The sequence below is a fragment of the Mastacembelus armatus genome, chromosome 23 (assembly GCF_900324485.2).
Source record: "Mastacembelus armatus chromosome 23, fMasArm1.2, whole genome shotgun sequence".
NCBI classification, from domain to species: domain Eukaryota; kingdom Metazoa; phylum Chordata; class Actinopteri; order Synbranchiformes; family Mastacembelidae; genus Mastacembelus; species Mastacembelus armatus.
The window spans coordinates 1,112,606-1,124,700 of NC_046655.1; the positions used below are offsets into that span (position 1 = coordinate 1,112,606).

Genomic DNA, 12,095 nt, shown 5'->3' on the forward strand with positions numbered 1-12,095 from the left:
CTGCCTTGAGATTTGTGACTAAGAAAAATAAAACGGTCTAAGTCACACTCTTGACATAGGCCATTATACTACAGGGGTAGAATCATATGATCTGTTCAACTGAGGATGTAGGCAATTTTCCCAGAGATGGCCAGCATCATGAAGAATTGACTTAAGCAAAAAAAAATCTTTCATGTCAAAAAATGACTTAGGCTATTATTTTAAGATGGTGACGACATACTATGCAAAGGCCTTAAAGGGAAATTCTGCTATTTTTTAATCTGGTACATTTTCCAATAAATGTGCCCATTGTGGCTCTGGGTTTGTAACAATGAAACTTAAGAGATATTACTGAGATAACCAGAACAAGATGTCTTTTTCATATTTAAACCATGATAAAGTGGCTGATATTGGATTATCAAAGTAAAGTAAATGTAAATGTCACTGCAGAAATGTCAGATTTGTTTGAAAACTGTTTTTTTAATGAGAATTCTTCCCCACAGTGATCGCTCACCAGGCTTCAGTTGTAAAATACATCACTCAGCACACATATTGGACAATCCAAAACTGTTATGTGTGTATGAGAAAAAATATTATTAGCCAATAAATTATTACCTTATTTTTAAACTCTAAAAATCTATAATAAGTCTCACTGAGTTGGTCAAATCAAATTAAATGAGTTCATGTTAAACAATTTAAATGAATCACTTCAAGTGAAAAGTATTTGCCCCCTTTTTGATTTTGTATTTTGTATAGCATTTCATATAAAGAACATCATACCAACAGTCAAACATGGTGGTGGTAGGGTGATGGTCTGGGACTGCTTCAGGACCTGGATGACTTGTCATAATTGATGGAACCATGAATTCTGCCCTCTACCAGAAAATCCTGAGGGAGAATGTCTGGCCATCAGTTCAGAAACACACCAGCAAGTCCACCTCTGAATAGCTAAAACCTGTGGCTAACGTACGTGGGCTTTCAAAAAACACAACTACCAACAAACAAACAAACAAAAATTAAGGTTTTGGCGTGGCCTAGGACTTATATCTGATTGTGTTGATGTGTCATGACCTTAAGCAGGCTGTTCATGCTCAAAAAGCCTCGAGTGTGACTGAATTAAAACAATTCTGCAAAGGAGAGTGGGACAAAAAACCTCCACAGTGATGTGAAACACTCATTGCCAGGTATTGCAAACACTTGATTGCAGTTGTTGCAGCCAAGTGTGGCATAACCAGTTATTAGGTTTAGAGGGCAATTACTTTTCACATAGGGCCAGGCAGGTTTGGACAGTTTCTTTTACTCAATAAATGAAATCATCATTTAAAAACTACATTTTCTATTATCTTGGGTTATCTTTGTGTAATATTAAAATTTGTTTGATGATCTGAATCATTTAAGTGTGATAAATATTCAAAAAAGGAAAAAAAGAAATCAGGAAGGGGGAAAATACTTTTTCACAGCACTGTTACTGATGTCATTGCACATTATGTAGCCTGCCAAATTTCCAAAGAGCATAGTTTAATAGTATGTACCGAAAATTAAAATGAACATGGTTTTGTTTTCTTATAGAATTATATATGTTATTATAGAATTCAAATTCAAAATCTCAAACCCTAGCATCACCTTTATTACACATAATCCTCAGATAGGAAATGCCACATACCACTGTTCTCTGTTTGTTGGGCAGGAAGACCCTAACAATGGGCTTCTGTGGGGAACGAGGGTTGGCTCGACTAGTGTCGGTGGGGGTCTGCAGAACAGCCAATGTGTTGGGGGCAGAGGGAAAAGCCTGACCTCCCCCTCCAACCCCACAGCTTCCCATCTTGACCTCGAGAAGGGCTGGCATGGGAGAAGGAGAGCAGGATAAGTCTGTACCATTCCCCATAGCTTCCAGTAGCTGCTGCTCCCTTTGCTGCAGGGCATCCAGTTTACTGGTGTACTCTTCATAGGCCTGACAGGGACAACAAACCAGAGAGCACTGACTCAACAGCTTCAATACCTTGTGGTCACAGGATCTGTTTTCTGCAAAGTTATACTGGCTAAAGTCAAACCAATCTTACCTCTAGATATATGGAGGGAGGATTATGTTCTCCACCAAACTTGTCCAGAAGAGCCTCTAAGTGCTCTTGTGTCAGCTTTATCATCTGTTTGATATTCCAGATCTGTGGGGAAACAAACAGTTTTAATGACTTAATATCTAATAATCTACAGCAGGGTTCTACAATTCCGGTCCTTGAGGTCTACTGTCCTGCTTGTTTTCCAAACATCCCTGACCTTGCAGTTTCTGATTGGCTGAACACACCTGATCCAGGTAATCAGCAGTGGATACTGCAGGGATAGGTGGAAAACAAGCAGGACAGTGGACTTTGATGACCTGATTGCAGACCCCTGATCTACAGACTTGGCCTCCCCCAGATGCTGTACCAGCATTGTTCACGTCCAAAAGATTCTCAGAGTTTATGCTTCTGACAGGTTTTGAGTATGCTGCAATTTTGACTTAAAAAAAAAAATTCACTTTGTCACATTTAGCCAGGGCATTGCAGTGTCCACATTTATCATGTCACATTCACTGAGCTATCAAAGAGTGAATATATTTTGCTGGGCATCACAAAACCACACAAAACTCTTATTCAGATTTGATCCTTTTAGCCTAGTTATTTAAAGATGTATGATTAGATTATTTCATTCAATTCATGTATGCAGAAAACCAACAAAAAGCTAACCAGCTCTGGTGAAGAACACCTGTAGCAAACGTGCTTCAAGCCACGAATATTAAAGCATGACACAAAACACAATACTCTAAAATCTGTTTAGTAGTGCTTACTCTGGCCATAAAAGTTACCCAGATATTCCTAGTATTTTTTTGCATATTTGTCACACTTAAAAGATTCATATCATCAAATAAATTTTAATAATACACAAAAGATAACCTCAGGAAATACAAAATGCAGTTTTTAAATGATTATTTAATTTATTAAAGAAAAAAAGCTGTCCAAACCTGCCTCGCCCCATACAAAATTATCTGAATTATTGTGTGTGTGACAAATATGCAAAAAATAAAAAATAAAAAGTCAGGAAGGGTGCAAATATTTTTTCACAGCACTGTATATCAAATCAAGAATCCTGGGTCAGTATCTCACTTCCTGTTGGCTCCCTGCTTACATGAACAGGTTAAAATAAAATATCCTATGGCTTTACTAGACTTTCCAAATGACTTATTGGATCAAATATCACAACTTCATAGCCCTGCATGTTTTATGGCTAGCCATCCCCTATTTAACAAACCCCACAGCACATGGAAGCTGATTCTTAATCACATGGAACAATTTCTCCCATATTTTACATTTGATGATGTATGAGTGAAACATATTAGTAGGCACTGAGTAGTGAAATGTCATTATCTGATATTTTCTAAACACAGGGAACAGAGCTGGTAGAAGTCTTTTTCTGGACAACATACACACAGAGCAGGGTATGTGACAGAAATTCTGTCTGTATGAATGTTAGGAATGTTGTGAACTATAGCGGGGGCTGTGTTGGTTTTCTTCTATTAAGGTATATGACATACATGGGACACATAGACACAACACACCCTTGTTGATCCCTACTTTAATTTTAACTTATAGGGTTGATTCCAACATTAGTAACAAGGTGAAAGTTGTCACAACAGTCTACCAATCAGTGAAGCTCAAGAAGTCTCAACAGAAAACTAATAAAATTTTCACACCAATTTTCCAAATTAGAAACAGCGGGCATGCACTTTCCCTTTGATTTTTAAAGTGATTAAAATAAGTCTGGAGTTGTGCGCACTGATGACTGTTTTGCTAGTTAGAGAACCCACCAAGCAATTACTTACTTTGTAAGGCTGATGAAAAATATTGTGCCAGATGCAGAATGCAAACAAATATGGCAACAAGTGTGGATAAGGTCACAGAGCTTTACAGTTGTTGTCAGTCAACTTACAAAAATTACATTATTTCATTGATTGTATTAATAATTGAGCAAAAGGTAAAATAATATTAGTATAATATAAAATAAACTGTGAATGTAATGAAAACGTATAACAGAATCCCGATAATATAAACCTAAAACAGAGCTTCTCATTAAAAAGAGGACATTTCTGGGCATATCACTTCCAAAGCCAACTTTACTTGCTCCAGATTACAACATTTATCGATAATACTATATATGACAGTATATTGAATATCTTCCAAACTGGCTTGGTGTTCTTTTTGGTTAAATCAAGACATCACAATGGACTTTGGATAAAATTTAAATGTTCGTCATTATTTTTTTTATTTTCTAGATTAATCAATTAAAAAAATAAATGGCAGACTAGTCAATTGTTTAATTAAAATAATTGTTAGTTGCTGCGGTATAGAATAACTACAGTAGATGTATGAATGTTGCACACATATAAATGCAGTCCATTTTTGACTCTAGAAATCACTGTTAAGACAAACTTTATTAATGACTGAAGTGAAGATCAAGTGTAGTCTAAATGGTCTAAAAGTTATGTTGGTCCTCTGACCTAAATATTTATTTTTTATTTTTATTTTTGTAAATGTGCAGGTGGCTTTTTTTGAGTGGCCTCAGCAATGCAAATAAATAGTGCCCATCAATATAAGAAACTTGATCCACAGGGTGAACTAATAAAGTAAATAAATTTAACCAATCTACTGATTTAGTTCCACTCATTATGAGGAAAAATGTAAATTTACATAGAAGATTGTTTTCAGTCACTAAAGATTTTTATTAACTTGATCAGAATTTCTGCTGCATGTACCAGAGTCAAAATGTCATAGGAAATGCAGAAAGCAATGTGCTGAAGCTGACTTTTGGCAGCAAAAAAGTTCAGACGACAAAAGACATCTGAAGACATGATTTTGGATTCTGGAAAATTACAGTATTATTACGTATTTTCCACTAATTATTGATATATTATAACCACGGTGTATTGTTTCACCGAAAAAAAGACTATACTGGAGTTTATGTCAAGGGAATAAATCCTCTCAATTAAACAGTTGTAGAGAAACAACTACAAATAGTGTAATGGACTATACATCTGCAGTGAGTTTCAATATTTTCCTACCAAACTAAATGAAATGTGGCTTATAGCTGCCCAGAAGAAAAGAAATCAAGTTAAAAGAAATACCTAAATTGCAAGTGGTGAAGTATTGACAATTTGTTTATGGGCTCAAACACAAAAAACCACTAGTATGGTCAGCATATTACATCAAAGACAAAGCAACATGTATGCCAATGAAATCTGTGACCAATACAACTTTTGGCAGATATTAGTCATCTGTGTTTTTCTCCTACCAGCAGCTCATTGGAAATCCCAGCTGTAAAGGTAGCAAGTTGAAAACAGCTGGAGTTATAATTTAAGTGAGTATCTGGAGTTACGATCTAATACTTAATCAAAGAAAATGAGAGAAAAATAGATGGCATACTGGTCCCTCTGAAAACAAAAAAACATAACAGCAATTTTAGGTGGTCACCTGATATGCAGATGTGATCCCAAAACTGTTATATATTGTGAGGACCTTTACATACAAACACAACAAGCACTTACCAATGGTGGAAAAGGAAAAACTTTGATAGAATACGATAGAAAAACAGGTATGCCAAATGATTTACACCTGGACGCCTGATCTTATGGCTTCACCTCTGGTCATAGGTGCACAAACTGGTTCCAAAAAACTTCACAAAAGCGAAAAGACAAACACTATGCTGGTGATACTGTCGTCCACCATTTGATGGGATTCTATAAAAAGTGCCTTGAGATGATTTTATTTTGATTTTGTGCTACACAAATAAATTGAACAGAAAGAAAATGATTTGATATTTTGGCTTCACTTTTGCACTGTAGCAGTAATTCATGATACATTGTCAATCAATATACAGTCTATGGCACTATCAGAGAATACATTTACACATGTAGAATTCAAATACTTAAAATATTGGAGGTTAACTGTAGTACCCTATATAGTAAACATGGACTGATTTTTGAGATGCAGCCCATAAATTTATTGGCAAACTCATTTTAAAACTGGGGCCATAAAATTTAGGAAAAAAAATTGGGTTAACAAAAAAGGTTTGACCACCAAAAAAAAAAAAACTATATTTTTGGAGCTTGGCTCATAGCAATAAGAAGTCCCAATATCCTAGTCTCTATACAACTTCTTAATCTATCTGTTGTGAGTCCCATAACTTTATGGAGGGGAAATGCTCAAAACAATGGAGTGCACTTTAAAGGTGTTTGAAACATTATCACCACATTTAAATCATCCCTCTATAGCTCAGTCATGTTCATGAGGGTTAATTATAAAAGCATTCCATAGGCTTGCGAGTGTAGCGATAAGGTCGACAACTGAAGACTCAAAAGCCAATTGGTCTGCCTTGCTCACCAAGGTCACCATTAAACAGCACAAGTGACCCTCTTCCTGAATTCAAACGAAGCCATTTGTGCACCCTTTTCCATATGCATATCCTGACAAGCGCGCTGAGCAATGTGACATGTCTCCATATGCCTGCTCCTACTACTTGATTCTAACGTGTGTGTGTGTGCGTGTATGTGTATGTGTGTCTACTAGGTTTGTGAGCCACGCGTGACCCTAGCTCTTTTTCCTGTTCTGTTATCTTAAAGTGCCAGGTTGGCCTGTGCCTCTGAAGCCTGAAATTGTAATTGGAAATGCCTATTATAGACCTTTCACTTAAAAATATGGTTATTTTGCATTTAATTTGCATTTGACTTTGTCTATGTGTGTAATTAGAGATAAAGAGGGAGGGAGACCTACATATCTAAGAGAGACAAGCTGTTGTTTGAGACAAACTTATTAATGATCATTACAATGTCATAAAATGAACTGTAATGCAGTCCAATCATAGCAGCTGTGCCATGAGACCTGCTATAAAAACAATAAAATAATGATAGAGAAGACCTAGAGATTATCAAATCATCCACTAATGACATGACACAGACCTGACCATATTATGCCATTGTCAAACTGACATATTGATAAAAAAATGTCTTATCTGCTGTGGTGATGAAAATTTCTGAATATTAAAAGAGGCCAGCTCTACTTGAGTCTGAGACAGAAAGGTCAAAGAATGAGACATTTATCAATAGAGATCTTCCCTGTTTAAGTGTAGACATAGAACATGTGAAATTAGTTGTAATATTAAATATTATGAACTTTCCTGCTAATGTGATTTAGTCTGCTGTCATGGTCCAGCAGTGAGGACTCTGACCTGCAGACTAAACATCTTTTTTCAGGCTAGCCTACATGGTCACTGTGAATAAAATGAGCCTGGTTCTGCCTCTCTCTGCCTGTGTGTGTGTGTGTGTGTGTGTGTGTGTGTGTGTGTGAATGTGCGGGTGGTGGCTGTAGGGCCTGTAATATACGCAGCCTATGTATCTAAATTTCACCTAAACAAAAAACAAAGAAAAAACAAGCACGACTTGAGCCTCCACCTCCACCTCTACCTCCACCTCCATAATCATAATCATCACCATCACCACCACCATTATCATCATCATCATCATCATCATCACCACCTTGAGATGAAACGCGGCTGTGAAGTGGTAAAATGAAACTCTAGGTACATTAGAATCCACTACAATGCATCAGAAAGCGGTGTAATTGCGTGCCTTTGTTGTGTCAACAATACTGTGTGTGTGTGTGTGTGTGTTTGTGTGTGCTCTGTTGGAGCACGGGGCTGCAGCCGCAGTGAGCCTGGAAGACGAAGCCAGGAGCGAATGGAATAAAACAGGCCCGAAATAAACGCAGCCTTCGCCGAATAAAACCTTCCCCGCCTGTTCGCAGTAGTCTGTCGCATTTCTCTCCGTTGGACGAGCCTAGGGTTTCGAAAAGCCTGGCGCTCAATTGTTCGTTTGCATTTATAGTGTATCGTCTCCCCCTGCACTGTCACCCCCCACAATCCATGTTACAGCCGGTGTTTCCTGAAGATTCAACGTTACATCCAATTACATTCGTTCGGAGATCCGTGTCCCCCCTTGCCTCGCCAGCTCGAACCGCTACCCCGCCGTGTCTTAGCGCTTACCTCCTCATCCTGCGGACCTCCGGGGATCCCCGACGAGCAGGAGGAGTCCAGCCCAGCGCCCAACTCCTCCAGGCCCCGCTCCCTGCCCGGCTCGCGCTCCGCGGTGTCTCCGTTAAAGACGGGCGGTGGGGTCTCGGCGCTGCTCAACGCCGCCATTTTAAACTGCGAGAAACTGAGTGGAAAATAATGAGGGAAACGCAGGCTGGTGTCGAGGACAGGAGGGGGAGACAGAGACGCAGGACGGCAGAACAAAGCTCCCAAAGCTTTGGACTGCAAGGAAATACAGAACTATGAACGTTACTGTTAACTTGGCGCAGAAATTATGATTATTATTAATTATTATAACAATTTCCAGTGGAAACCTCAAACGACTGCGATGTAATATGGGGGCTGAAAATGGAATCATTACAAAATATTTTGGATTCCGGTCTATTCACATATTTCTTACATAGCAAAACATGGTTAATACAGTATATATATTAACTCCCCACTACATTCTGTTATTTTTATCACTAATCTATTATTTACCACCTGACAAGTCTTATAGTGTCCAATTACTGGGTGGAGTGTTCCCCTTGTCCTTATATGAAACCTCAGCACATTCAGAATACCCAAATACACAAGTAAATTCATTTCTACCAAGTTCACTAATTATAGCAAACAAGATTACTTAATATAAAATGGTAGACATCACTCATATTTGATGGATTTGTATTCTTAAAATCAGTTTCAAAACAGTATATAAATACACAAGTTTTCAAGAAATCCAAGAACCATTTATTGCACAGAAACCTTCCTTCAGGTGGAGCTAGCACTCGATCATTCACTGTAATTTCATTCAGCCCCCTCCAACAGATATTTTCAAATTATTACTTTGACCATTCATGCATAATAGGTTTCCAGATGAAGTGATGAAATGCAGAATCTGTCTTATTAAATAAACACAAAGGATATCATCATTTAGTCATTCCAGTACAGGTAAGGTAGCACCACCTATCATCTCCCAATTTGACATGAGATACAGCTGCAATGTACCAAAAATAGTTTTAATCCATGGAATCTAATCTGGAATTTTTAAAAGGCCACAGATCTATTGTTCTATGTTCTCTCATATAGTCATGGTCAGCTTGTTACTGTAGAATCCAGAATGTCACATCTGCATCTGTTTCTTGGTCCATATCATTTCATCCCTGGCAATGTAAATGCAAGAGATCACTGTTCAACAATTGGCTGGAATTCAGTACAACACACACAGATGAAAATATTTCATGTGTAATGCTGACCTTAAATAATGTAGGCTATTATTGTTCACACAGAAGATGAAGCTTTACACCTAGAGACTGATAAGTCATAACCAGACCAATCTGCACAGGCCACTACTGTCTGCCTTCATCGAAGAAGGGAAAAAAAAAAAAAAAAGTAAAGCCTGCAGCTCATTTCTTCTTGGTCGCTCTCTTCCCCTCTCCTTTCTTTGGTTTCCCTTTTCCTCTTAGCTTCCTCAGACGACGCATTTCTTCCTTGAAGTCTTCATGCTCATCTCTGAGAAGGACAGTAAAACATTATTAAAATCTGTATCACATTTGTTTAGGGTTAAGTCCACAATAATGTCCAGAGTTTCTCTTCTTAACAGAAATATTTGCACTTTTTTGATCACTGTTAAAAAACGGTTGAAAACTAGTATCAATAATTTTGGTGGCTAGTAGCTCTATGGAGTGTGGAAAATACATAAAGTAATTGAAATTAATTATTGCTAAAGATTGTGCATATGCCTTTGCCACAAATCCCAACCTGTGTCAACATTTCAGCATGGGTGAGCAGTTTCTAATGTACCTGAACAGGCCCATGAACCTGAGCTTCTGACTCATAGCGTAGTAAATCTTGTGCTGTGGGTACCAGTCATACACCTCCTTCCTCTTGGCCATAGGTGGTTCCCGGAACAGCTGGACCACCTTCATAGATCTGGAGTCTGTCGAATGCACAACCTCTCCAAAGATCTGTGCACTCAGTCTGGCCATGCGCACAGCATAAGTGGATAGCCCGGCCATGTCTGCTGAACTGAATACAATGAAGAAAAAGGTTTTCATATTTTCATATCATGTATGAGACACTGACTGAAGACAGGACTCAAGCTACTGAACTTTTTTTTTGGTGTGCACATTACATCATTAATTTTTTACTGTGGCACCTGCCAATGTGTTGGGTATATTAAGCAGCAGGTGAACATGAAGTCCTCAAAGTTGATGTTTTGGAAGCAGGAAAAACAGGCAAGTGTAAGGATCTGAGTGGCTCTGACAGGGGCCAAAGTGTGGTGGCTAGATGACTGAGTCAGAGCATCTCCAAAACTACAGATCTTGTTGGGTGTTCCCAGTCTACAGTGGTTAGCACCGAACAAAAATTGTCTAAGGAGTCACAAACAGTAAACAGACAGAGTCATGGGTGTCCAAGGCTAACTGATGATGAGGTTAACCTACTGTCAATTAAACTTTCAAATTTCATTAACACTTTTCAAGAAAGTCCCATTTTGTTTGAATCTTTTTTGCAGTGTTTGGAATAATGTACATTAGTCTCTGAAGAGATATCCTCAGATACTGAGGTTGCGTAAGGAAGGGCATCCGGCGTAAAACTTGTGCCAAATCCACAATGCGAATCAATGGATCCGCTGTGGCGACCCTGAATTGGACTTAGCCGAAAGGGAAAGAAGAAGCATTCTCTTAAGAGAAACATTCAGTGGCTGTAATGGTGATATCACAACTAGAGTGGGAAGAATGTTGAATTTGTTTTAAAAAATGATCTCTAACTTGTCCTTATGATCACAGTTTTCACACCTTTTGATGTTTCACTCACTTTCACACTTGTTTTAACCTGCATGGTGGACAAATGTGTTCTCTTCCTAACAGTAAAACTATGAAAGCAAACAGATTCACAGAAGATGCACAGTGAGCTGCAGAGTGACACAAGTGCCTCCCACAACCTACTGCTGCACTGACTCCTGTGTATGTAGTGTTAGGCAGGTGGTCCTAATATGGCTGATTGGTGAATATAGGACAGCATAATAATAAATCTGTTAGTGCTCTCTGGTGGACAAACTATGTTTCGGAGAAACTATTTCTAAAGACCATAAACTTTCTTCGGTGCTGTAACTTCTTGTTACTTATCTGTCAGTATGCACACATAAAGCTGACAACATTAGCTGCTGGCTTAGAATACCTAAACATATATGGAAAGCTAATTAACTTAAACTAGTCAAATTTCAACTGTAGAGTGTATTAAATTGGGATAGTATTTTAAAATAACATATTTGTACAAGATATCTATATGTAGTTTCTATATGTCTTGAACGACATTTTGACTAGCAATATTATAAATTCAAGGTATTTCTAGTAAAGTGACGAGTCATAGCTCCAGTTTCAGGGATGTACCATTTCAGCTAGTAATAAGTTATTCCCCCGAAAGAATTTCAACATTACATAACGTTATCTGAAAAGATAGTTAAAATAAATTGCAACCATACATAATTAAATAAATTGATGTAATCATATCAAACTGGAATTACGACTGCTAAAAATATTACTCATACTTTTTATTGGAGTTTTTTTTTTAGTCAAAAATGTAACGTTAACGTTAAAGGCGACCATGTTGTCAATCTGGAGAATGTCCATGTTTTCAGTTCTGAACGGTAGTAATGTGGTTTCGTACCTGACTCGGTCGACTCTGAGGAAGCACACAGTAGTATTTAGTCAAACACCTTATGGCCGTCAGTAAAACGTACTTAACACCAAGGTTAGCTGAAAGACAAGTATAACTCAAACTTCTCTAACATCTGAGCTAGCGTTAACCTTCACACGCCATATTGCCATCCCAGGTACCTTCGCGCATGACATATTTTCCGGAGGGCTGATTGGTCAGTTGCTTTCACTTCCTGTTTCTTATTTTATTTTCTAACGACACGTTGTATTATAGTTACATATATAAATATATATACAATATATAAACCCATATTAAAACTTACAATTAAAAACGTAAAATTAACCATGTGTCTTTACTGATCT

At 37.8% G+C, this 12,095-nt stretch overlaps 2 protein-coding genes across 6 annotated transcripts in view; both read right to left on the bottom strand.

The window, feature by feature from the left end:
• braf (B-Raf proto-oncogene, serine/threonine kinase) overlaps positions 1 to 8,207 on the bottom strand; it is a 41,758-nt gene extending 33,551 nt beyond the window's left edge. For both annotated transcript variants that reach the window (XM_026326624.1, XM_026326623.1), the window contains exons 1-3: positions 8,047 to 8,207; positions 2,040 to 2,141; positions 1,643 to 1,930 (exon numbers count right to left, since the gene is read on the bottom strand). In XM_026326624.1, the coding sequence (XP_026182409.1) occupies positions 1,643 to 1,930; positions 2,040 to 2,141; positions 8,047 to 8,202 (546 nt within the window). In that variant the 5' untranslated portion in view covers positions 8,203 to 8,207. The remainder of the gene's footprint in view (positions 1 to 1,642; positions 1,931 to 2,039; positions 2,142 to 8,046) is intronic.
• A 593-nt stretch (positions 8,208 to 8,800) lies between these two features.
• mrps33 (mitochondrial ribosomal protein S33) lies at positions 8,801 to 11,932 on the bottom strand. 4 transcript variants are annotated; one of them, XM_026326326.2, is made up of 3 exons: positions 11,743 to 11,932; positions 9,877 to 10,096; positions 8,801 to 9,585 (listed from the first exon to the last, which is right to left on the bottom strand). In XM_026326326.2, the coding sequence occupies exons 2-3, from the start codon at positions 10,089 to 10,091 to the stop codon at positions 9,480 to 9,482; spliced, it is 321 nt and encodes a 106-aa protein (XP_026182111.1). In that variant the 5' UTR covers positions 10,092 to 10,096; positions 11,743 to 11,932; the 3' UTR covers positions 8,801 to 9,479. The 4 variants fall into 4 exon arrangements, with proteins under 4 accessions (XP_026182111.1, XP_026182110.1, XP_026182109.1 ...); XM_026326325.2 differs by having other exon boundaries at positions 9,877 to 10,093; positions 11,743 to 11,931; XM_026326324.2 differs by having other exon boundaries at positions 9,877 to 10,101; positions 11,743 to 11,931.
• Positions 11,933 to 12,095: the final 163 nt, after the last annotated feature.